The 26,892-nt window shown below is 40.1% G+C and overlaps 2 protein-coding genes across 2 annotated transcripts; both read right to left on the bottom strand.

The window, feature by feature from the left end:
- Positions 1-135: 135 nt before the first annotated feature.
- On the bottom strand, positions 136-7,835 carry LOC116315568 (cytochrome P450 2G1-like). The gene is made up of 9 exons (XM_039622501.1): positions 7,644-7,835; positions 7,308-7,470; positions 7,018-7,167; positions 2,637-2,797; positions 1,617-1,793; positions 1,275-1,416; positions 943-1,130; positions 675-816; positions 136-443 (listed from the first exon to the last, which is right to left on the bottom strand). The coding sequence occupies exons 1-9, from the start codon at positions 7,809-7,811 to the stop codon at positions 262-264; spliced, it is 1,473 nt and encodes a 490-aa protein (XP_039478435.1). The 5' UTR covers positions 7,812-7,835; the 3' UTR covers positions 136-261.
- Positions 7,836-14,876: 7,041 nt separating this feature from the next.
- LOC116315569 (cytochrome P450 2F3-like) lies at positions 14,877-24,874 on the bottom strand. Its single transcript, XM_031733895.2, has 9 exons — positions 24,374-24,874; positions 23,986-24,148; positions 23,710-23,859; positions 22,807-22,967; positions 22,451-22,627; positions 16,028-16,169; positions 15,719-15,906; positions 15,471-15,612; positions 14,877-15,340 (listed from the first exon to the last, which is right to left on the bottom strand). The coding sequence occupies exons 1-9, from the start codon at positions 24,542-24,544 to the stop codon at positions 15,159-15,161; spliced, it is 1,476 nt and encodes a 491-aa protein (XP_031589755.2). The 5' UTR covers positions 24,545-24,874; the 3' UTR covers positions 14,877-15,158.
- Positions 24,875-26,892: the final 2,018 nt, after the last annotated feature.

The raw sequence follows: 26,892 nt of genomic DNA on the forward strand, positions 1-26,892 counted from the left end.
AAAAATCGGGTTATAGAAAATACAAAAAGTGACAAAACAAGAGTCTAAAAGACTACTATTACTCCAAAGCATTTTCTTGGGGTTTAATGTCTTTTGTTCTGTATCACAGACATAACAGCAAAGATTGATTGCACATTCATTTAACTCTACTTTTAATTGTGCATTTAATGCTACTGCACCACATTAATGCAATACAGCATGTTGTAGAGATCCATGTCAGTCATAGTGCTTCAAATGATGACAGATTGAGTGACTCTCTTTTTAACGTGCTGTGGCTATGACTTGATAAGTTCGAGGTAAATTGGCAAAGCTGCTGTACTCTGGATCGAGGTCTACACTGTCAGGGCCTCCTTCACAGGAAAAGCTGAAATCCTGCAGCAGTGAGACTAAGAAGATAAAAAGCTCCATACGAGCAAGAGACTCGCCAACACACGCTCTCTTCCCTGTAAAGACACACAATCACAAATCAATCTATGGTGAACAAAATTGCTTGCTCTTATTATTTTAGGGTTTCTACCTTACAATAATAAGTGCCTTGAGGCAATTTTTATAGTGATTTGCCATTATTTAAATACAATTGAACTGAACTGTTATAATTGCTTTTTAACATACAAAATGGTGTCAACATGAATTAAAACTGTATGATCTATCAACTGTGTCAGGACTTCATGTACCTGCAGCAAATGGCATGAATGCAGGATTTTTCTTGAAGTTGCCGTTATGGTCCAGGAAGTGCTGGGGATTGAAGAACCTGGGAGTGGCCCATTGCTTTTCCTCTTTCAGCACAGAGTGCAAGAGAGGAATAATTACAGTGTCCTGTTCAGAACAAATATGTTGTTAGTCTATTGAAGCTTTTATTGCTTTTGACATTAACCCCTGACATGATGCACAATGGACTTAATACTGACTGTAATACATATGATGTCTTGGAATTAAGAATACCTTTGGGATTGTATAACCCCTGAAGGATATGTCATTCAGTGCGTAGTGAGGTACGCTGAAGGGGACAATGTCAAGAAAACGCTGCACCTCATGGATGACAGCATCTGAAAATGGGAGGGACTTCCTGTCGTCCATCCTGGGACAACGATCTTTTCCAATTACAGTGTCAATCTCTTGCTGCATTTTCTCTGGACAAAGCAAAACAAAAACTATAACCGCTCTGATCTCTTTGTAATGACTGCTAAGTTTTAGAGCCACAAACAGACTTATTCCTAACTATAATGTATTTAGGGCTAAAAGCAAGTTGGTAATACTTTTTTGTGTACACCTACCCTGTATTTTGGGGTATTTAACCAGCACAGTGAGAGCATATCTCAGGGTGGAGCTGGTGGTCTCTGTTCCAGCAAAAAACAGGTTCAGTACAGTAGAAACCAAGTTGTCGTAGTTGAACTCACTTGAGGGATTGTCCTTTTCCTAAGGAGACAAATTAGGAATATTGTTGTCTCAACAGAAACCAAATTTAAAATACTTAAATGCCTTTTTAGCAGCACATAACAGACCAGCTTGAAATATAGTTTAAATAATTCCAACCTGTTTAATGCGAATACGGAAAAAAGAATGACACAATGCAAAGTGCCCTAAACAAAGCAACTGATCCTTAAGTTCTTTCCAACCTGATTAACTCTGATGAGAAAGCAGTCAATGTAGTCTCTGGGGGAGCTGGGGTCCAGTGTCTCTTTGTGCTCTTGGATTTTCCTCTCGATAAAATCTCTGGCCTCCTCTACATCCCCAAAAATAGTTTGGTGGTAGCCAGGAAGATGCTCCATGAGCCAGGGAAAGATGTTGTGCATCTTCAGGAGGGAAAAACACAGCAGCTTTATTTGTCTAAAGACGTGTGAAAATATGCAATCAGTATTACTGAGTATTAATTTTTTGAACAACACACTTCATGTCAGGGACCTGGATCTGAGCGACCCAGGGTCCATGAGCAGCTATGGACTGATATAATATATTATGCATGTTTGCTGCACTGTGCTGCTGTTCTTGTGCTCTCCATGCTTGTATGTATAGGCAAGTATGCCTGTGAGTGTGGCTGAGCACTGAGTTTCAGGCAGGCCTGGTGGGTGTGTCCCGTTCGGAGGCTGGCCACACCTGAAGCAGATGATCACACACACCTGCAGCTAATGAAGCCTCGTCGGGGAGCTACTTAAGAGTGTGGCTGAGTGCTTCTCGGTGTGGGATTGTTACGTGAGACTCCAAGTCTGTGGGCTTTGTGAGCCAAGTTAAGTGCGTGCATGCCTGCAGTGGTTGAGTGTCCTGACGGTTCCTTCTGTTATTTTCTCCAGGAAGGAGCATGGAAGACAAGAGCAGCGAGCACTGGGTGCGGGGACACACAGGAGCGGAAGAGCACGGCGCATGGACTTGTGGGTGGAAGACACGACATGGGAGTCAAGGGAACACACGGGGATTTATTATTTTGTGGATTATTTACACCACTGTAAATAAATGCACTGTTTATCCTAAAGAGTCTAGCATTTGGGTCCTCCTTCCTCACATCCCTGCGGTTGGCCAGCCCTAACCGTGAAACTTCAGCTTTGTTGGTTTGGAGGTAAAAAATGCAGAACTATCTGATCAGTATGTTTGTTGTATTTTTTTTTTAAATGTTATGTTTTTTTGTAATCATGTCCACTGACCTGACCAAGAGGACTACTGTTGAACCATGCGATCTTAGACATGATGGTCAGAAGGTGCAGGAACTGCTTGTCTTGAAAACTGAAACGTTCCCCAAAAACCAGGCAGCAGATCACATTAGAAACAGTGCTGCTTAAGAAAAACTGGGGGTCAAATGGTTTACCTGGAGAAACAAGGAAAAAGACAGTTGGAAATGACTATCAAAGTTCCAAATTAAAAATGCAAATATGTTACATTTTTATTTAAATAAATCATCTCATTTAGCTTAATGGTGGTTTTTTTGGTTTTTTTTTGTTTTGTTTGTTTTTTTTTGAAGAAAGATTGGACAGTAAAACTTTCTGTCAGTGGGCTGGGTCTGTGACCCAGCATTTCTGAGTTTATGGTCTTTTTGTGAATTTTTTTTGTTTGGAGTGATGTATCCATCCATTCGCTTCCGCTTATCCTTTTCAGGGTCGCGGGGGTGCTGGAGCCTATCCCATCTGTCATAGCGCGAGAGGCAGGGTACACCCTGGACAGGTCACCAGTCTGTCGCAGGGCTAACACCAGTAGTGGTTTTAGATACGGGCGACACGGGCGGTTGCCCGGGGCGGCATCACGGGCATCGGCAAAAAAAGGAAAAAAAAAACGCTCGTACTCATGCTGCCCCGACGGCAGCCAGCGCATATTGGGAATGGCACAGGCATCGATCGGTTTTCTATCGCCCATTTGCTGGGAGTAAGGGCGCCCTCCGTTTGCGTGGTGCGCCTGCTGCTTGCGGCGCAGAGAGGAGAGGGCGGGGCGGCGGGGGATTCTCTGGCTGACTGGAGCGGCATCTAATAACCAACTAGCAAAATAAAACAAAATAACAAACACGAAAACACCAGACATTATGATACAGACTTATAATTTGCACCGATGTTTTTTCAAAATTCTATACACGAAAAGTGAGCGCGAGAGCCCTCGGTGCGCCTGCGCGCTGCTGAAGTCAAAGTAAACTTTGTCGTCTCCGCTACATACAGTCCAGCATATAGAGAGACGAGACGACGAGGCTCCAGTTACAGCAGTGCAAGTAAACAAACAATAAATATAGTAGAGTAAGAAAATAAATATACACTTTAGGACTCGGGGTAAAGGGATCAATGACAATTCAAAATTTACAGTTTGATGATTTAAAGTCTCACACACAACCAGTCGAAAGGGGAGGAGCCCCGGCTGCTTCCAAATCGAGCACATTTCATTCCTAATGTTGTAAATCCAAGTCTATTATGTATTCATGATTTGAATCCTGGGTTGTGTGAAATCTCGGAAATGCACCCTAGACAAAGTGAATCTGTGAACTAAGGTGTAGGTCTGTTAGGTTATGTTGTGGTGATCCTTGGGTTGAGGGATGGGTGTTCATACTGGAGTGCAAAATTAAAACCAATGGAAGATGGACAAGAAAAGTTCAAAGCCATCAGGTGCTCAGTTTAGAAAAAATAGAAAAGAAGAGGAGGAGAAGCGAGCAAAAGATACAGGTAAGCAGATGTGTCATTGGATAATGGCAGGTCATCCTGAAACAGTCAGAATCAGAATACTTTATTAATACTTTACTAAGGAAATAATGTGGGTTACAGTTGCTCCAAGAAGAAATTGTAAAGATGGCAACACTAACAGATTAAACTCCAAACAATACATTATGTTACAGATTTTAATATTAATTAGTCATTGTCAGTTGTTGATTTGTCCTGTTCTCATTGTATGAAGAATTATGATGGCTGTTTGGTAGCCGTTTGCATACTATGCGCCAAACAGGCTAGGACCGCCACTGGCTAACACACAGAGACAGACAACCATTCACACTCACATTCACGCCAGCATTCACACCTATGGGCAATTTGGATTAACCAATTAACCTATCCCCACAAACTGCATGTCTTTGGACGGTGGGAGGAAGCCGGGGAACCCACGCAAACACGGGGAGAACATGCAAACTCCACACAGAAAGACCCTGGTCTGATGATGGAATTGACCTTCTTGCTGTGCGGCAACAGCTAACCACCGTGCTGGCCCATGGATGGGTGGTTGGCACTAAATAATAGAAAAATAGAAAACTACATGGATGTAGTTTTCTATTATTTAGTATTAAGTTATTATTTGGTATTAAGTTATTCTTAGCATTGGCAGTATGTTTGTTACATTTGCTTCCATGTTGTCTGGTCCAGGTGTCTCATCTCCCCTTCCTGTCCCATGTCTGTCCTTTCTGTCATGTGTATCCATGTATGTTTCTTCAGCCTGTCATGTCTCGTTACCTCTTTCTCAAGTGCCCCTTGTTTAAGTCTCCCTCTCTCTCTAGTGCTCCCTCACTCTTGTTCTCCCTCGGTCCCTCTGTCTGTCTCTCATGTTCGCTTTCTCTTGAACCATGTGTCAAGCTTGTGCTTCCCAGTTTACGTCTCTCCATGTTTCCTGTTTTATTTTGACAGCCTTGTTCCATGTTAAGTGTTAGTTTTGCTTGCCCTTTGGTGTCATGTTGATTTGTGTCAGCTGTGTTCCCCATATGTTTCCACTTCCCACATTACCCTTCTGTGTATTTAACTCCTCTGTCTCCTGTTGTTCACTGTCAGGTCGTCTGTTTTCCTCGCCCCATGATCCATGGATTTAACGTTGTCTCTAGTCTCAGTTTTTTGCATGCTTCTTTTCATGTTCATGTTTTTCTTGTCTAGTCTTAGTGTTTCCCAGTTTAGGTTATAGTCTAGTTTTTGCCTTTTGCTTTTGTGTTTTCATCAGCCAGAAGAAACAACTCGCTTTTTGTTGTACTCCACTCTTGTTTCTTGTTATTCTGCTTCTTTGTCCGCTCCACAAACATACCGGCCATTCGGCTGTTTACACTTTCACAACAACCAACAAAAGAGAGCATTATGATAAACAAAGGTCTTCACATTAATCAACTTTAAGTCCACTAAGGTTAATTATCATATGATGATAACATGAAGTTCAATAATGAAGTCATCTGTCTGGATTTTTGGGCTTTTGGACTGCAATTCTCTTCTTTTTCTCACTTCTGCTTTCCTGTTTTTAAATCAAATTCTTTCATCATCACGCTGATTCTCTAATTTGATTTGATTTTCATAATAAAAAAATCTCTGCTCTGTGTGCTTTAAATCTTAGTGTTTTTCTGTCATTTTACCTTTCGAATTCCCCCTCAGCCATGTCCGTTTTATCATTGTTGCTCATCCAAGTCTCCAGCTATGTTATTATTACCACCAGCATCGAGGCCCATAGGTATTGTGCTATTTTCTGCCATTGCTGAATTTCCACCCTTCTATGTTGCTTCATTGGAATCTACTTGCCAAATACTTTGTTGTACTTCACTGTCTGCTATGGAGTAAATTCTTAAGCATTTTTGGATTGTTTGTTGCTAGAATGTACCCCAGTAGTCATAAGGTAAAACGCTAACCCAAAGAGCCAGACAAACACACACCTACAGCCAGTTTAGGATTAACAAATAGACTGAAACCCATTTGTTTGTACTGTGAGAGGACTCTGAAGCTTCAAACTCTTCACATAAAGGCCCAGACTGACCAGAGAGCAGCATTACTCCATTATGGTGCAATTCCACTTTAAGTATTAACAGCAGTATAGTTCCTAGGCATGGCACAAAATTATCTGTGTGTTCACACCTACTTACTCTCTGTTATATAGGCCACTCTATATAAAGTGCTTTTGCTTCAAACTTATGGTTAGATCATTAACTTTTATTGAAAATATTCTCCTGAGACCCAGCCTATTCAGTTCGGTCCTCTGCAGCTGACACACAAATCACAAAAAAGTTCGACTGAAAGATCCATTGTTCCTCAGTTCTCAGGAGGATGTGACAATTGAAAGTAAATGATTTTATTAAAACATATAACTGTAAATTGGCATGGATAGGTTTATCCTTTCCAAGTGCATCAGTCATGTCACAGCAAGCAGACGCTATAAATGATACTTCAGTGTTTTAGCAAGTTATGCAATACTCCGTGTCTTCTGTGCAAACATTAAAGAGTTCACACAGGATTTGTATGTGAATTGCAAAATCTGATCGACTTCAAATGTTACTGAATTATTTGATGTATTTTATCAACATTCTTATGTGTATTTGGTCGATTTTATTACATATTTATTTTTGCTTCTTACTACAGCCTATTTCTTGTGCAGGCACAAATTAAAAGTTTTGCCATTTTTGCAAGAAATGTTTTTCTTATTATGTTTTATTTCTTATACTGCCAGTCAGTTCTGAGGTAAATGTTGAATTGAAATCTTTTTTGTCATATTCAAGCTACTGTACTGAAAAAAAGAGTGAGAAACTTAAGCAATGATTGAGCAATGAATGATTTTTCAAATCCACCCTGTATGTAATACATGCCCACACAATAGCTGAAAACACACCTTTAAATGTACGTATGTGAGCCCTCAAGTGTTCGCTGACTTCTTGGATCCATTCTTCCATCCCCTTGCGTCCCATCCCAAAGTCTCTCAGGGTTGTGAGTGTGAAGCGTCGCAGCTGGCGCCAGCGCTCCCCATTACTGATTGTTAAACCTGAGAAGATGACATGTCAAGATTAGGAAAACTTTTACACAAACTATTTTTTGAAATTTCTTTGCTTTCATGTAAAGTTGACTTAGAGTCCTGCCAAAGAAATCACTGGTCTTGAAAACAGATATATGGTGTCTTGTTACCATAGCCCTTGGTAGCTTTTAACAGGAATGGTATGGGCATTCTGCCTGTGAAGTCATCTGCCTGATCCACCAAGGCTTCTTTCACAGCATCATACCCCACCAGAACCACTGTCCGCTGCCAGCCCATGTACAGTGTCATCACAGGACCATAGTTTTCACTGAACTAAAACAAAGCAAAAAACTTTTTTTATTCATGCAAAATCAGCATGCAGCTAAGATAAAAATCCAGAACAGTAATGGAGGGCGCTCTTGTTTATTCATAAATTACTGAACAATTTAACAATATGAAAAATGCTAAAAAATTAATAAATAAATAAATAAAAATTCCAAACTCACCTTAAGGATGCTTTTAAAAGGTGCATTTTTGTCTATTTGTGGCAGGTTTCCTAGAAGAGGAAGTGGAGCAGGTCCTGGAGGCAGGCGATACTTCCTTCTTTTTACACTAAACAGCCACAGCAGAGCTAAGATTAGCCCTGCCAAGATCACTGTGGCAGAAAACTCCATAATGTTGTATCATTTTTGTTTTTTTGTCCTTCCTTATATACCTACTTTCTCTCTGTGATTGGCTCCTTTAGCTAGTTTATATTTAACAGGGGTTGGCTGGTTGGAAACACATGACCAATGTGATGTTTTAATCTTGTGCACCTTAGTACACCTTTACCTCATTAGTGATTCTCATTGACAAAAGCTGTTGCAACATTTGATTTGAATAATAAAGATAAAAACATTGCTAGATTTAAATAGAAAATTGGTGGAAAATGTCCTTAAAAACAATTCAAAATAATGCAAATGTGCTGCACAACACCACAAACTTGATAATGATGTCAACCAACACAAAATATAACCAGATCTTGTGGATAAGGACAACTGATAATCTCACATGAACACAGAAAAATAGCCAAAGATATTGCTCATTTGACAGTCTACACTGCCCTCTACTGGAATCAAGATTTGACCCACAAACTGCTCTGACACCTGTTTGAAGAGTTATATGTTGTCTGTAACAGCATAGGTAAATATTATAAAATAGGTTCAGTTTCTAATACAAATCTGCTCTCTTACAAAACCAATCAACTCTGTGAAATGAATCCAAGCAATCCAATATTGTGCTTCATTTGTAAAAACATAAAATATGTTTACAGTGAATGCAGTTAAAGTAGCAAATACTCATGATCTAAAAGCAGCATTTCACAAAGTTATTCAATATCAAGTCTTTGTCAGACTTTATTTGGATTGTTTATTTTCTTTTTCATATGAAACTGGGGTTACCTGCTCAGCACTAAGGACAAACATAGTTTTGTAAAGTTTAAACAGCAATTACAATTTGATGTTCAAAAAACCTTTATGCTTTGTTGACACGTCTAAAGTAATTTGTACTAGCTATTAGTTAACTTATACCTGGAACACATACTGTTTATAGTTCATGCCTTTGCTTATTGGTTTGGTTCAATTTTGACCTGAGTCAAAAATTCCCTCATAATGTGTCTATACTAAATGTTGAACTATGTATCAATTTGGAAACCAGTAACAAGTTACCTGAATTTAGTAAATGGATGTTTAATCCTTAACTAATTTTTCAGAGAGCAGAGAGAATGTATTTATATAAATTCTGACACAATCTGATGTCCTATTTTATATGAAAGGATAACATTGATTAATGATTTAATATGTTTTTAAAGTGGAAATGATTATAACATTCTTAAACATTCATATAAACTTATATAATCATTATGACTGTTAAAACAGGTATAACTGAATTATCATTAAAAAAAATCCTTCCAACTGCAATTTATAATTTTTAACAGTGAATAATATTTAGAAAGAACTTGATTTTTGCAACCTAAACCATTCAATGTCATGGACACTGTGTTCTGTGCCCACATTTACAGTATTGTATTCTTTGCAGTCAGCAGAAAATTTCTGGTTGTTTCTTTATGATTATGTTCTCAGTTTGTCTTTTAGTTTTGTTACCCTCTGGAATCTACTTTCTGCATGTGGTTCATATTTAATTCTTTGTTTTTCAGTGTTTTGTGCCTCTCCTGCGTTCTCTTGCATCATGTGAAGACTTTTCTCTGTCTCTTATTTTCCTTCTCATGTTACTTCCTGTTTTATTTTGGTAGTCTTTTTTTCTTTGTGTCTTGTGGCTGTTTTACCTCCTTTTGTCATTATCAGTGACTAGTTCCTCATGTTCCCAGCCTTTCCCTATTCCCCAGGCCCAGGCCCCTGTGTATATATAGCTCTGTCTTTGTTTTACTCCTTATAACTTCCTGAGAATAAACACCTTCAAGTTTGAAACTATTGCTTTCAGAAGAAATCCCTCCAAGTCATGGATGCATTATAGCCAAGTGGAAGAGTTTAAATATCTTGGGCTCTTGTTCTCAAGTAATATGTAATAGGCTTCTTGGTTTTCTGAAGGTTGATGTACTAGCACTGGCAAGGAATTTAATTTCACGGAGTGAACCTGTGTATACAACAGCCTATCCTGCAGCTATTCTCCAGTGCTGGACGCAGACCCATCATCTTCATCGGGTGGAACTGGAAGCGGGGAGGGGGGTGAGTGTGTGTCTGTATCAGTGCACATGCATATGTATGCATGTTTGTGTGTGTCCCGTATTCAACTGAGAGAGACTGTCCTTTCACCTGGTTAAGCAAAAAGTCCCATCGCATCGCCGGGCAGCCTTGTGGGATTCTGAGCAGCTGTGCCCCTTTCTTTATTCTTCGATAAGCCAGGGTTGAGCCAACTCCGATCAGCCAGAAGCCTGTTATCATGGTTCCGAATAGGTGGATGTCTTTCAAACATCCTCCATTAAGAGTGTTGCCAGGCATACAACACTCCACTTCTCCCGCTGCCGTGTGTCTGGCAGCAAATCGGGGCTCCCTGAGACCAGGAGGACCATCGAGAAGAAGGTGTCAGTTTCATTAAGAGACCAGAGAACAAGACTGAGAGAGTCTCTGAGGGTAAGAATTAGACGAGACTAGAGAAAGACGCAGAGCCAAGCAGGAAAGATAAGGGAGGGACCGCACATATATGTGTACATACATATATATGTATATACATATACATACATATATATACAGTGAGAGACAGAGAGAGAGAGAGAGAGAGAGAAATAGATATACATATCCGAATATATATTCCCTGCTCGCCCCTGCGGGCCGTCTATCCTTCAAGGTCGGGTCATCTACCAGAGGCCTGGAAGCTTGAGGGTCCTGCAGTATCTAAGCTGTTCCTAGGACTGCGCTCTTCTGGACAGAGATCTCCGATGTTGTTCCTGGGATCTACTGGAGCCACTCGCCTAGTTTGGGAGTCACCGCACCTAGTGCTCCGATTACCACTGGGACCACTGTTACCTTCACCCTCCACATTTTCTCGAGCTCTTCTCTGAGCCCTTGGTATTTCTCGAGCTTCTCATGTTCCTTCTTTCTGATGTTGCTGTCACTGGGAACCGCTACATCTATCACCACGGCCGTCTTCTTCTATTTGTCTACCACCACTATGTCCGGTTGGTTAGCCACCACCATTTTGTTCGTCTGTATCTGGAAGTCCCGCAGGATCGGTCGGTTGGGGCCATCTTACTGATGTATTCGTGGATGTTCGTTGTCTCATCCTGGACTGTGGGGCTGACACTCACCAGTCCCCGGCCTCTTTCCTACCGCTTAGCGTACAGTCTCAGGGTGCTGGACTTGGGGTGAAACCCTCCATGCATGGTCAGGAGCTTCCTTGTCTTGATGTCAGTGGCTTCTATCTCCTCCTTTGGCCAGCTTATTATCCCAGCAGGGTACCTGATCACAGGCAGGGCGTAGGTGTTGATAGCCCGGATCTTGTTCTTACTGTTCAGCTGACTCCTCAGGATTTGCCTGACCCTCTGCAGGTACTTGGTGGTTGCAGCTTTCCTAGCAGCCTCTTCATGGTTCCCACTTGCCTGTGGGATCCCCAGGTACTTGTAGCTGGCCTCTATGTCTGCAACGTTGCCTTCTGGTAGTTCGATCCCCTCAGTGCTATGGGCTTGAAGTTGGCCTCTAGTGTTACGCCACATCCCAATTGAGTTCCTTATTAAAGGTCTTAGGGTCCTGTTGATCTTGTATAGGTTTAGGCATTCCAGTATCCAGCTGTGGGGCATTGAGTCATAGGCCCCACAAGTAATCAATCCAGGCTGTGCACTATGGCATTATTTTTGTGCCACTATTCTGAGCACATGTAAAAAAAAATTTGAGCTCACGTAAAAAAAATTTGCAAGTGCAAGTGTTGCATTTTGAGGAGAAATTTATTTTGAGCGAAGAAAAGCTAAAGTTGAGTGAACAAAATTCACTGCTGCGTGCAAAAAATGTATTTCAGTGTTTGCTATTATCCATATACACACACAATAGCGGCCCCTCTCGCTCAGCTTTTGCATTTGGTCTTGCTCAGACCTCTGCAGACCTGCTCGCAGTGTGTTGCTCGCGCTCTCAACATTTCTGCCTCTGCTCTTTCAACTCTTTCTGTACACCGTTATATTTGTGCCACAAAACCAATTGGCTGTTTTGGTCTCCAATCAGCTCGTTAGCTACTGTAGCCAAACCCAAGCAAATATCCCAGAATGCATTTCATCCAAAAGTCAAACGAGGCAGTGGCGGAGGAACACAGAGTGGCGGAGGAATGCAGAGTGGCGGAGTTTAAAATATGACTCTTTCTGAATCACAAAATGAACTTTTAAGATATTTTCAGGCCAGAATGTTGCTGTGTAAACTTCAACTATCTGCTCGATTCATCAAGACATCACATATTTTCAAAAGTGCTCTAATATTTTTGGAGATGCCTGTCAATACAACTGGACTGGCCATTGGGCATACCGGGCATTTGCCCAGTGGGCCGATGGTGATTTTTTGTTTTTATGTTTCTTTTTGTAACGGTATAACAATGACGGTATAAACAATGAAAGGTGGTGGATTGGCCAATTGGTCATGATTGACCCTCCCTCTCCTGTTGCTACTTCAATCAAGAAACTGATCAATGATCAGCTGATCGGCTTTTCTCTATTGTTTGTTTATCGCCCACTTTGCGCCAGAAAGAGGAAAACAGTAGTGATGTGTCGGTCGCCAACGAAACGGCTCTTAGAGCTGGCTCTTTGAAGTGAACGACGCGAGCCGGCTCCTTATTGGGAGCCGTGTTTTGTTTTGTTTTTCCTTTTTCTCACCTGCTCTCTCGCACTTTTTTTCACTTCGCTCCGCACGTGAGCCTTGTGCTTGGGCTGGGCAGAGGGGGAAAGGGGGGCAGTTACACTCGCAGTAGCACAGGAACAGAGTGGGAGGGAAAGAGAGAGAAAGAGAGCCAGGGACAACAACAAGAGACAACATCATCACATTAGAAAGGTATAGTAATCATCCACAACTATTTTCAGTTGCGGATGATAAAGGATTCAGAAAGTTTATTCATGCAGTGAATCCTATGCAATTCCAAGCAGGAAAACACTCTCCCAAAAATCATCCCAGGCCTATATGACAGAGAATGTGGATCTTCTTTTTGTTTTGCATATTTTAATTTATATTTGATTGTGTTGTGTTGCAGTGTTTTGTGTTGTTTCACTTTAAATTTGTTTAAAACGAAAAAGCTGAAAATTTAAATAGTTAAAAGTTGAAACGTAAATAATTGGTTTTTGTATTTTATAATTTATTTATTACATTTGCACCAGTGAATGAATGGAGTGAATAAATAAAAAGTATATTTATGGTGGCTCCTAGAGACAAAGCAATTACAAACTCCAAAACATGTACAAACTCCAAAACATGTACAAACTGTATGTATGTATATAGATAGATAGATAGATAGATAGATAGATATAGACTTATCTGACAACCTGTAAAAAGTAAAAAATCGCCTCCACATATCTCATAAATCTTGCATTAAATAGAAAAATATATTATCGCAGTGTTATATTTCCAAATGACAGGGGATTTCTTTAAATCACCCCGTAGTTCTTCAGCTAAGACACCTGAGTTAGAAAACACAAACACTGCAGATTCTTTCACTCGCGAGGGCAGTCATGGACGCACAGCCTGCGTCTCATCACGGTCTGCGTGCTTTATTTATACTTTTCTGTGTGTCTATGTGTGTGTCTGTGTACAAAGATAACAAAGTTATTCTTAGAACTCAGAGCTGAGGTTCCCCTTTTCTAGCTGTATGTTCTAGAAGAGACGAAGCTGCTAGTTGGTAAACAAGTTTATCATCACAAAAGTTTTTGTGACCTCACAGCCCATTGTTCCTTCAGTGGACTGGTTTCAGTCATTATGCAAATGTACTGTTTATAAGGTTTGGGGAAACCTGCACTCAGCTGAGACTGAAGAAGTCACTTGGATGAGTGACGAAACGTTTCTCCCACAAAACGCTACGTCCAGATGAACAGATTCAACTTTTGGAGACATCACAAAAGTTATTAGGTGAAAAGTCACGTAGACATTTGCTCAGTGATCCTAAAAGAGCACATTTCATGTAGCTGATAACATATACACAATTTTCTTCTGACACCAAGGTTGGCATGGTTTGCAATATTAAAGTAAAGTTATATTTTTTTCATGGGGCCCTGCTAACACTTCTGCCTGTGAGCCATGCACTGCAAACAGTTTGGGTGTTTGGACTGTTAGGAATTATTGTTATATGCCATCTGTAAAAGATTTAAGTCCAATAAATTTAAAACAAAAACTAAAAACACTAAAAAAAAAAATCTAAATATAAAAAAGCAGGAGAGAGTCATTTTGATAACTGCCAACACAAATACAATTATTGTTTAAAAAGCAAGTTTGCAACATACAATAAAAACATCAATTTAAATAATAATTGTATAATTTTAATTCATAATTTTAAGAGCTTAAAATAATTGTGGTCACAACCAAATCATTCAACAATACATGTTAAAAATGAGCAACTACAATGCTAAATAATCCAAATCCAAAAGAATAAACATAAATCCCTTGCCACAAATTATTACAAGAAAAGTTACAAATGAAAGCATAAACATAAAAGCAAACTGCTACATGAGCAAGGAGTTGAAGGCTTGCAGAGTTAGCAGTCTGGAGGCTGGATAAGAGGTTGCGTGGTCAGAGATAGATGTGGATGAGATGATAAACTTTGCCTGTTCTATTTTTAAAATAATTACGTAAAATGTGTTTCTTAAAGCTTTCAGCTTTGAGGTTGGTTTAGTATCTAGGCAATCAGCTGTTCAATCTGTTTCACAGTGAGCACTCTGTTTCTATACAGTCTTAATTTTAGCAGAACTAATCCCACATGTTATCCAAAATTCTAAAATTCTTCCAAAAATTTAATTATTTAGAGGTGTTAGTTATGGTGTTCATGAAAAAACTGAAACAATCAAACAATCAAAGAGTGAATGTTATAAAAGCGAATACTAAGATGTTAATTTTGAAGCGTTTCACACAGGAGAGCAATTTTAAATTAATTTACTTTGAAGTCCTTGTTAGACTTAATTAATGTGTTTTTGTTTGTACAGTTTTAACAACGATGATGAGACTGAGTGTTTACATAAAAGCTTTTATGATTTGCTGATAGGTGTCAAGTTTTTTTAAAGTAATTATTGGTTAAAATCAGTAGTAATTTTTATTGGACATAGAAAAAAATCAAATTAATACAAGAAACAATAACTCACTAAAGAAAAGGAATACATGACCAAAAAAACACAAATTACAATTGTGTTGAGGTGAAAGATTTGCATGTAATGGTTGTGTGTTCTACATCAGTGAGGTACTAGCAAACTAACCGTAAAATAAACATCAAATCACTGTTTCACAAGAAGCTGATGAAGACATCCTTGTTCGAGTGCTTCAACCAGACTATAACTCTGTCTAAACAAATCATCTCTTTCAACGAGGTGTGGCCATGATATGGTATCTGCAGGGCACATTAAGAAAACTGCTGTATTCAGGAATGAGGTTTATACTGTCAGGGCCTCCAGCACAGGAAAAAGTGAAATCCTGCAGCAATGATACTATGAAAATAAAAAGTTCCATACGGGCCAGAGACTCGCCGACACAGTTTCTCTTCCCTGTAGAGATACACAAAGGACTCTGATTAAAAATAATTGCTTTTCACCGTAAATATCAAGATATTTGGAAAAGAATTATGTCAACATGCAAAAGAACTGGATGATCAATAACTGTGTGTTGACTCTTTACCTGCAGAGAATGGCATGAATGCAGGATTTTTCTTGAAGTTGCCGTTATTGTCCAGGAAGTGCTGGGGATTGAAGGACCTGGGAGTGGCCCATTGCTTTTCCTCTTTTAGCACAGAGTGCAACAGTGGAATAATTACAGTGTCCTATTCAAAACATATATCTTGTTAGTGTTCCTGCTTTCAACATTATTCTCTGACTTGATATACAATAGATTCTTTAATACACATGAAATCTTGGAATTGAGAATACCTTTGGGATTGTATAACCCCTGAAGGATATGTCATTCAGTGTGTAGTGAGGGAGGCTGAGAGGAACAAGGTCAAGAAAACGTTGCACTTCATGGATGACAGCAAGTGAAAAAGGGAGGGACTTCCTGTCCTCCATCCTGGGACAACGATCTTTTCCAATAACAGTGTCAATCTCTTGCTGCATTTTCTCTGGACACAGCAAAGCAGAAACTATTACCACTCTGATCTGTTTTTACGTCCACCAAGGGACTTATTCCTAACCATAATGTATTAGTATTGTACGTATTGTAAAGTAAATTCACAGTCTTACCTTGTATTTGGGGGTATTTAATCAGCACGCTAAGAGCAAATCTCAGGGTGGAGCTGGTGCTTTGTGTTCCAGCCAGAAACAGAGTCATTATTGTAGAGACCAAATTGTCATAGTGGAACTCAGTTGTGGAAATCTCCTTTTCCTGAGAGAAGAAAGTTATCATTGTTTTTCTGTGCTTCTCTGTACTTCGATCTGTCTCTCTTTATATTTTTTCTCTTTCTGTCTGTGTGAGTGTATATTTGTGTGTGCATCTAGATCCGCTCTGGCTTCTGTTTTATTTTGACAGTCCTTGACCCATGTTCAGTATATTGAGGTTTATTTGCCCTTTGTCTCGTTGTGTGTGATTATTCCCAGCTGTGCTCTCCTTCTGTGTCTCATTCCCTCATTATCTCATTAAAGCGCCTTGAGGCGACTTTTGTTGTGATTTGGCGCTATATAAATAAAATTGAATTGAATTGAATTGAATTATCCCGCTGTCTATTTAAGACCTGTCTTCCTCTGTTTGTTGCTGGTTTGTCTGCGTTTCATCTCTGCATTTTCTGTGTTCCAGATTCCATGTCCATTGCCTCTGATTTTCATGTTCAGGCTCTGATCTCAGGATCACAAGGTTTAAAACTACTTATAAACACACACACACACAAAGTAACTCCACCAGAGTGCCTATTTCAGGTCACTTTTGCCGGTCCAAGCCCGGATAAAGGAGCAGGGTTGGAATTGTGACATTAAAAAAACAGTAATTGCTAAAAGAAATTTAATTTGTAGTTCTGAATAAATTATAAATGCATTTAGGACGTTATGTCTCTTCCACAATGTTATTTTTCTCTCCTACAACCCAGGTTACAATTATATTAGCATGACCAATAATGCATACTAGGCGATGACGTCATTTAGCGACTTCTAGCGACTTTTAGGTCAGCCAATAGCGATTTTCCTTACTGAGGAGTTGGCAACGGAGAGATGAGCAACAGTAAGTTCATAGTAAGGCGAAAAACTTTTATTCTCAGGTTGACCGTCAGTTAACTGGAGCGTGAAAGCTGTTGTACACTACTGTGAGGTAAATATGAGTCTGTGAATTTTCTTTGACACTTAAGTGTCTTAAGTTACTGTGTAAAACGGGCTAACCTCTAACCGCGCTTAGCCGCTAGCGTAGCCTAGCATATTTGCTTAGCTCATGTCCTGCTCTGTATTCATGTATGTAGCTAATGCTAATATCGCTGAGACAGTATGTAAGAGCATGTAAATTGGTATTTAGCTCGGTTATGGGATTCGGTAGGAGGAGACAGAAGTCTTGCTGGAGTGCCGGAGGTCCCTTCTGCTGGTGTGTTGAACTTAAGTTTTAACGTGAGAATACGTGGATACTGCAACTGTGAGTGCTGCGGCCAGGCCCTGCTGGTGACCTTGACCCAGTTTCCCTAACTATCCCCTTGAACTGCCTGGAGGTATGAGTACTATTGTTTGCACGTGCTTTTTATTTTACTGCTTGGCAACGAGTGAAGCGGCCATGTTGTTTTAGGTCCCAGTGCACCCGAGCCATGACTCAGGCCTGTTGCAGTTAAGGTGTGTGTGTCGGTGAGAGTCTGTGTGGGCCTACCATATTATTTATTTGGTTTCAGTTGATGTTGGATACTTTGTCATTGTTCAACAAACTTTATTAATGTCACTTATTTTTCTTTTGTGTTATTGGAACTAATCGCCACTAAAGTGGAGTTAAATTTATAATTGACCTGCTTGTGTGGGGTTTATTGTCATATAGTCAATTTTAATACACATTTCAGATCACAAGCATCAAAAAGGGAGTATCAGTAGTAAGTAACAACAGGAACCCAGGGCCCCTCTCAATAGAACGTGGGACAGGTGTTACAAATGAGTACTCTGAGTTTCTCCAAAATTAACGGATTCCTCCCTCTATCTCGAAAAGGAGAAACCAGCCACCCTTTGAAGAAATGTCATTTTCTTCATCTATGTCCCTCACGTCATGTGACGGTATAAACAATGAAAGCGTTGGGCAGAGTAAAAGTCGAGGTTGCAGGGTGTGCTTCTCCGTACCTCACTATGAACTGATGCCCATTTCAATCACAGACCAGCCTTCAGAACATGAAAATTGTATCTCTCTTTAGGTTCCTCTCACTTGGGAATAAAACCCTGAGATACTTAAAGCTAACCACTAGCAGCACTTGGGTGCACTTTTCCAGCTGAGAACCTTGACCTTAAACTTGGAAGCGCTAATTCTCATTTCCACCACTTCACACTTGGCTACAAACAATTCCAGTTCAAGTTAAAGGTCACCACTTGATGTAACCAACAGAACCACATAATCTGCAAAAGACAGGGAGATCGTGAGACCCCCAAAGTGGAATCCTTCCGTCACTTTGCTACACCTAGAAATTCTGTCCATAAAAAAAAAAAACAGAATCATTGACCTCATAATCCCTAAGCAATTCTCGCACAATCTACCAAGGGACTTGGCTGAATGGCTTTTCCAAGTCTACAAAGCACTGTTCAGTGGTTGGGCAAAATCACATGTACCCTCAAATATCCTTGGTAGGATAAAGAGGCGGTCCAGTTTTCCATGATGAGGACAAAAGCTGCATCGTTCCTCCTGAATCCAAGGTTCAACTTACAGACACTCTCCTCTCCAGTACCCTGCCACCTTCCGAGAGAGACTGAGAATCCCCTTATAGTTGGAACATACTAACCAGCTCCCCTCCTTGCAGAGGAGAAACATCTACCTCCTTTGCCACTTTAGCCTAGATCTCGATTAGGTTTTACATCCAGTACCTGAAGGAACTCGGGCTGAATTCCTGAGGGGCCTTGCCGAGGAATTGTTGAAAAATACCCTCTTAGAGCTTCTGTTTCCTCAAGAGAAGACATGTCAGTGAGATTGAGGAGATCCTCGAAGTATGCCTGCCTCAACCACTCAATATTTTCGGTTACTGTCTGCAACAATCCACTATGTATACTATATTAGTATAGCACCACTCAGGTGACCCTGAATCCTCCCTTAGTTATGCTGCAATAGACGCAGGCTGCCGGGGATTCCCATGATGCATTGAGTTTTTCCTTTCCAGTCACCTTTCTCACTCACTATGTGTTAATAGACCTCTCTGCATCGAATCATATCTGTTATTAATCTCTGTCTCTCTTCCACAGCATGTCTTTCATCCTGTTTTCCTTCTTTCACCCCAACCGGTCACAGCAGATGGCCGCCCCTTCCTGAGCCTGGTTCTGCCGGAGGTTTCTTCCTGTTAAAAGGGAGTTTTTCCTTCCCACTGTCGCCAAAGTGCTTGCTCATAGGGGGTCATATGATTATTGGGTTTTTCTCTGTATTTATTATTGTGCTATCTACTGTACAATATAAAGCGCCTTGAGGCGACTTTTGTTGTGATTTGGCGCTATATAAATAAAATTGAATTGAATTGAATTGAATTGTTGCCAACTTAGCGACTTTGTCGCTATATTTAGCGAGTTTTCAGACCCCCTTAGTGACTTTTTTTCTAAAAAGCGACTAGCAGCAAATCTGGCGACTTTTTGTGGTGTTATTGGAGACTTATGACGACTTTTTGATGTGAAAGCACGTATCGCTCTTACACTCAACAAGCAGCTGGTCCTGCCGTGGTCACCTCACCCATGCCAAAATGCTCACAGGCGGCACATAGTCCTCAAGCAGCAGTCGCCCCCAGCTGATGTCAGAGCGGGCGATATTCACCCCAATGCGTGCAAACCGCAAATGAGTCACGCATGAGCGAAGCAGCTGCTGCACCCCACCAGACTGTAACGCAGGGCGGGAGCAGTGGTAAATGTACATTTTTCTTTGGCTAAAATAAATCAATGCACTAAAATTCATCATTCCCGTCATTGCAGTGAGGTTTGCTCTGTCCATTTTGATTGTTAATACTTCTTTTACTGTTACTTTTTGTGGATCACAAGGTTTAAAAGTACTTAAAAACACACACACCAAAAAAGTAATTCCACCAGAGTGCCTATTTCGGGTCACTTTTGCCGGTCCCAAGTCCAGATAAAGGAGGAGGGTTGGAATTATTGAAAACTATAATTGGTAAGAGAAATTTAATTTGTAGTTCTAAATATATTCTAAATGCTTTTAGGGTGTTTTTTTTATGCCTCTTCCACAATGTTATGTCTCCTACAGTGTCTGTTACAATTACATACGCAGGACCAATTATGCAAATTAGGCAATGACGATATTTAGCGACTTCTAGCAACTTTTAGGACAGCCAATAGCGATTCTCCTTACTGGGGAGTTGGCAACACTGGCACCATTTTCCCCTCCTTAGTCAGCTGATGATGGGTGAGAATTGTTTTGTGGCTGACTGAAAGTCTTGCACCTTGATCTCACTAAACTCCCACACAAATTTTTTCCTCAGCTACTGCTGGTGCTATACTCTGCGAGCAGCCAAAGGTCAACACAATGGCCCAAGTGTCCCAATTCAGGGTCTGCATCCTTCTGAGGCCACATTTAAAGGTTGATTACGTCACAGCGACGCAACAAATGCTGTCCCAATTCAAAGGTTGCTCCAAATGCGGCCGACAAATGTGTCCTTCATTTTCCCAAATTTGAAGGATGGGTCGGGTGTATCCTTCTTGGCCCAACCTATCCCAGAATTCATAGCATGTCGGTGGGTGTGGATAATTTTTTCGAAAAAAAAAAAAAAATGGCGGATGGCTGAAGTGGGGCAGCAGAAGAGTAAACTTTTAAAAGCAAGTACTGAATATTATGTCACTTATTTATGCGCAAATGTTTGATAACAAAGAACATTAAAACATTACTGTTGGCCACATGTCGGCAAAGTTCTGTGACATTAGTGATGTTTGTACTTTCAGCATCAACTTGGTTTTGAAGCCTTTACTTTAAAGCCTTTACTTTGGTGGTAACTTGGGCTCCCTGTAGTGGTACGCGGGAATTCTCCTTTTTTTTTTTTAAGATTAAATTATATACCATCATGGAGGTATGTAAAGACGACACGAGAGTTCCCAAGGCTATTCTGGGAGCCTGAGTCAACCAGAAAACGTCTCCCCAAGCGTGAGTCCTCAATGAAGAACAGCCTTTCCTTATTGCCAGCAGTCATGGCCGCTACAGAGCGCTGGTGGGCTCGTTTCCCTGGGCCTTAAAACTGCAAGGTGGCAGACAGCGCCATGCTGCGGCGCCAAACACTGATGGTAAAAACACAGCCCTTTTCCGCGGTGCCGTAATCCCAGCCACCATCGATGAGTCGTAGGCCACCAGGAGAATTAGGACAATAAAGTTTCCAGTCTGGTTACCACCCATTCCCCCATTGATGTCAAGAAGGCCGGGAACTGCTACTTCAAAGCACATTGTGCGCTGTCTGTCCTGCGTGCTGCACAACAACTTTCAATATTTAGTATTTACTGCTGTTCACACTCAGCTAGATTAACGTGATGGTGTTGTGTTTAGTATGTTGCTTTGTTTTTGTTTGTTTATTTTTTGCTTTTCTTTTCTTCTTTTTCTCTCAACAGGTGATCCAGGAGATTTTTTATTTTTTATTTTTTCTTTCTCTTTGTCTTTGTAAGTGCCCTTTCTCACTGTCCCTTTTCCCTTCTGTTTTTCTTTTCCTTCCTCTCTTTCTTTCTCCCTTTCCTATCCCCCCATCATGTCTGTCCCATCTGTAACAACTGAAAATAAAATAAACAATAACAACAAAGTTTGATCAAATGGACCAATACGGCAATGCCATGATGATCCATTTGGCAAAATAAATCCATTTGGTATCCTTATTGGTCTTCAGACAACAATTCTGATGGCTTAAGAACCAAATGGGACAGGCAAAAAAAAAAAAAAAAAAAAAAAAAAAAGAAGGCCGGGAACTCTGAACTGTTGTTAAGCACATAAGTGCAAACGACTGTAAGGGCACAGTCCCCAACCTGAAGGGGCAGGGAAACAACTCATTTGTAAACCAGTTAAACTTCCAATGTGCAGGCAAAAAACTGAGGAGATACAAGTGCACTGATTGGAACTCCAGATTGGAACTGAGTCCAGCCCCTCAAAAGGAGTTTGGTTCCAGAGCCCGTGCAATGTGTTGAAATAAAGCTGACCACATCTAGCTGGGGGTCTCTTAATTTAACATCATGCTCCTTACCCACTAGAAAGATAATGTTCCTTGTCCCAAAAGCCTTCTTCATAGCGATTATCTGAATCGGTTTTCATTTGGTCCCTTACCCAGGACAAGTTTGCCTTAGGAGACCCTGTCACAAACAAATTCCTCCAACAACATGCAAACCTTTCCACCAAAAGAAGGTGACAATTCACAGAGGAGTGTTTAAAATCATTCATAGCAAAATTAGGAAAATGATTTTTAGCACTTTAGATTATATTAATTACCTAGATTAATAAACACAGTATTTGTAGTTTTGAGTTTTCTTCCATAAATTATGCTTAAGTTTTCCAACCTGGTTGATTTGAATAAGGAAGGAGCCTATGTAGTCTCGTGGGGAGCTGGGGTCCAATGTGTCTTTGTGTTCTTGGATCTTCATCTTGATAAACTCTCTCACCTCGTCATACTCTGCAAAAATTTTTTGATGGGGGCCAGGAAGATGGTCCATGAGTTTCGGATAGAGGTTGTACATCTGTTGTAAAGAAGCATAGCAACATACATTCTTGTGAAGAGACAATGATACATCTACTGTGTTTGGATCATTTTTACAGTATGATTTTCAAAAGACGTATATATTCTTATACAAAATATGAAAACCAAATTAAAAAGCATTTCTATTTCATTTTTAATTTTGCTCCCACTTTCAGTTACCTGACCCACAGGCCTGCTGTTAACCTTTTCTATATGAGAAAGTATGGTAAGAAGGCGCAAGAACTGCTTGTCTTCATAGTTGAACCGCTGACCAAAAACCAGGCAGCAGATCACGTTAGACACTGCACAGCTCAATAAAAATGTGGGGTCAAATGGTGCACCTGCAAGAGAAGGGGAATCATCTGTCAAATTAACTAAGGTCTTCAGTATAGTTATGACATGCCCACACTTCCAACTTTCCCACTGTTTAGTGAGTTTTTTTAAAGAGATTTAAAGAGTATGTTTGTTGGCACATGGCTTTCCAAAATAACTGTGTTTTCATGCATTGGAATGTGTTTTCTGAGATCAGTTGTTGTGAACCTGTTGTGTTAACAACCTGAAGCCCACAAAAACACTCTGTTTTAGTAGATCATATCGGGTTTTTTGGGTGGCTGTGGTGGGTGTCAATTCAGTACTGGAAAATAATGGGTTAGTGGGATTCTTGTGGTATGCTTCTATCTTGCTAAACTTAAGACTGATTATTTTCCATTAGTGTTATAGTGTCCTGTAATGTTCAGTGCACTTGATAGTCTAGGATGATGTGTCAGTGAGTTTAACACTGGTCCTTGTCTCTTTCTTTAGGACATTCTCATGGCAGAGACTGTGTACACTTTGGGCACCCAGAGTTGTAGTTAAATATAGGTATATGGGTGTGGTCACTAGGGGTGATAGTGCTCCATATAGTGATGTATTTATTTTCACGTATCGACATTTAAATTTTTTATGTAATATAAATATAGGTACATAGGCTGTGCATAGGAAACTTATTTTCATTTATCAGCGTTTTATTTTTTTTTTAAAATGTTATATAAATATAGGTATACAGCTTCATGTGAAATGACCTTTCAGCACCTGAAACTATACCTTTTAATTTATGTATGTAATCCCTCATATGTTCACTCTCTTCTTGGATCCATTCATCCATCCCCTTGCGTCCCATCCCAAAGTCTTTTAGAGTGGTCAGTGTAAAGCGTCGTAGCTGACGCCAGCGTTTCCCATTACTGCTCCCTATACCTGAAAGGTTAAACCATTCCAAGTAATGGAAGAGAAGCCATGCTGATTCATGAAAGAATTAAAGCACTAGGAATCAAAATCACTTTGCCTTGACAAAGACAACATATTTGAGTGATCATGCTTTACCATATTTCTTGTTAGGGCTGTGTATAAATGGAGTTGGTGCTCTGCCTGTGAAGTCATCTGCTTGATCCACCAGGGCTTCTTTCACAACATCATATCCTACAAAAACTACTGTCCGCTGCAAGCCTAGGTATACTGTCATCACTGGCCCGTAGGTTTCACTGAACTAAAGATATGTAAATTGTTTAAATGATTTATTTAAATCATTTAAATTAAATAAGTCATTTATTTAAATGAACATTCAGCTGAAGTTTTGTCTAAATGCCAACATGCTGTCAAAGTTAAATTTGGTGTGTTTATAGAAAGTGTGTCAGTCTCCTCAAATTACGAGAAAAATTATTGTACAACTTAAAAAACAGCACAAATATTTTTAAAAAAAGTGAACTCTTACCTTAACAAAGCTTTTAAAAGGTGCTTTTTTGCCTATCTGTAGAAGGTTTCCTATGAGAGGAAATGCAGTGGGTCCTGGAGGTAAATGCCAGTTCCTTTTGTGTTTTATATTAAACATCCACAGCAGAGCTAAGATTAAACCTGCCAAGATCACAGTTGCACAAGATTCCATCCTGCTCTATATAATATAAAAACTATAAAATAATAAACAAAAATACAAGAGAGCAGCAAGTCAAGGAACTAGAAGCAAAGGGAAATTTCAACTAAGACTCAGTGCTATGAGAACTATGAAGTTCACACTACAACTACACAAATAAAGCAACAGAGAGCCCTGTTGAAAGAAGAACTCAAAGACAATATAATTTGGGATTAAGACTGCAAAGTTTAACTAAGAGTAAAACTATACTAATAGAACAGGATAAATCAAACTGTAATAAAAACAGAACTTAATATGCCAGCAACCCAAAAGCTTGGCTCCAAGACAATCACATATAAACTGTTCTTAAAGAGATCTGTTTATATTTAACAGGGAGTTTGCGTAAGCATGGAACATGACACTGGTGAGCTTACTGATTAACCACTCTTCTTAGTCAACCTTTAATTTATTATGTTTTTTAGATTTTTTTTTTAACTGTGAAACGTTTTATTGCGGCTCCAAAACCAACAGCAGCGGTAAGCTAGATGACACACAACAATAAACACATGTAATGCACTTCTGAGCTATTTGTTCTTGCAATTATTTTTGACAGGTCTTTATCAATTGAGTTCTGTCTTGCTGGGGGTCACAGACTTCTGCAAAAACTGTCTAATAGAGCTCTGGGATGGTTTAGGGTGGTATACTGCAAGATACTATAGATGCAGCAGCAGCAACAGTTACAGTAGACACACTTCATTAATATCACACTCAAGTGACTGCGTTTTATCTTCCCATTGCACTGATGGGTGAACAGTTCTCAGGTGCCTGTGCAGGTTGTTTGTGGAGCCGGCTCTATATGATATATTTCTTGCAGACGCTACACTCTGCCTATGTATTGTCAATAAAATTGAAATGGCTCCAGATTTTGCTTCTTTTCTTGGTGTCACTCATTTTCACTACTATATCTTTCTAATGTGATGATGTTGTCTCTTCTTGTTGCCCCTGGCTCTCTTTCTCTCCCTCTCCCTCCTCCTCTGTTCCTGTGCTACTGCGAGGGTAACTACCGTATGGGCTCAAATTGTGGTCATAAATATTTTGTACTTGTAAATCAAAGCTCCATAAAGCACCGCTCCAATAGCCAAACCCATCTATTCTCTGATTGGATAGTTAAATTTGTGATTGACATGACATTGACCAATCAGATGAAAGGAAGAAAAATAGGGTCAAAATTCGTACTTGTAACTTGAAACTTGAGTGCAGAGTTTCACACGTATTTTTTGGCTAAGTCTACACACAAAACTTTTTTACGCACACACAAATTCTTTTTACACAAACAAATCCTGATTTACAAGTACAAAATATTTATGACCACAATTTGAGCCCATACAAGTGAGACAGAGAGGGTGAGAGAAAGAGAAAAAAAAGAAACAGGGCTCCCAATAAGGAGCCAGTTCCCGTCGTTCACTTCAAAGATCCGGCTCTAGGAGTCATTTCGTTTGCGGCCGACACATCACTATCAGGTACTCCTTAGCCCAGCGCTTCATGAACAGGTAAGACGTGCTGCACTTGCCTCCATCTACATCGACAATATACGTGGCATCAATGGCATGGTCGTGGCCTTAAGCAGCAACAGATGGTTAGGAGTCAAAGCCTCCAAATCATTAGGATCATTAGAGGCTTTGGTTATTGGCCTGCTGTTTACAATAGCCTCTGCCTCACAAAGAACTGTATAAAGGGCTTCATCATCCAAATTTTGCATTTTCAAAATGGAATTCAACACCTTCCTAACAGACCTTATGACATGTTCCCAAACCCTGCCATGGTGGGAACCAGTAGTAGGATTAAAAAAACCAATTTATGCCCTTTTGCTGCAGCATCATGGATCTGAGCCTGATTCCACCATTCCATTTTCGCTGCTTTTAATTCACGTTCACTAACCATCAAGTTTGTACCATTATCAGATCGCATCTCCAATACCTGACCCCGTCTTGATATTATCATCGGAGCGCATTAATAAAGCAGTCTTTGCCCAAAGATGACAAGACCTCCAAATGCACAGCAGTCACCGCCAGACATGTAAAGATAATTCCATGCATCTTCACTATACACCTTCCACGCTTAACTTGAAAAGGTCCGAAACAATCTACTACTACCTGAGAGAATGGAGGTTCATCTGGCTCATCTGAATATCTCCCTTTGTGACAATAGCAAAGAACCACATTCTCTGCCTTGTCAAGTGCTTGTACTGAGAGAATTCCTTTAATGGCATGGTCCTTATTGGCCATGCAAGTCTCTCTTAAGCTTTGACTCTAATGTGACTAAAGAAACATTTGAGGAAACACTCCCTTTCAGGTGTTTCCTCTTCTAGCTAAGTTCCAATAGCA

The sequence above is a fragment of the Oreochromis aureus genome, linkage group 14, assembly GCF_013358895.1.
Source record: "Oreochromis aureus strain Israel breed Guangdong linkage group 14, ZZ_aureus, whole genome shotgun sequence".
Taxonomy (NCBI): domain Eukaryota; kingdom Metazoa; phylum Chordata; class Actinopteri; order Cichliformes; family Cichlidae; genus Oreochromis; species Oreochromis aureus.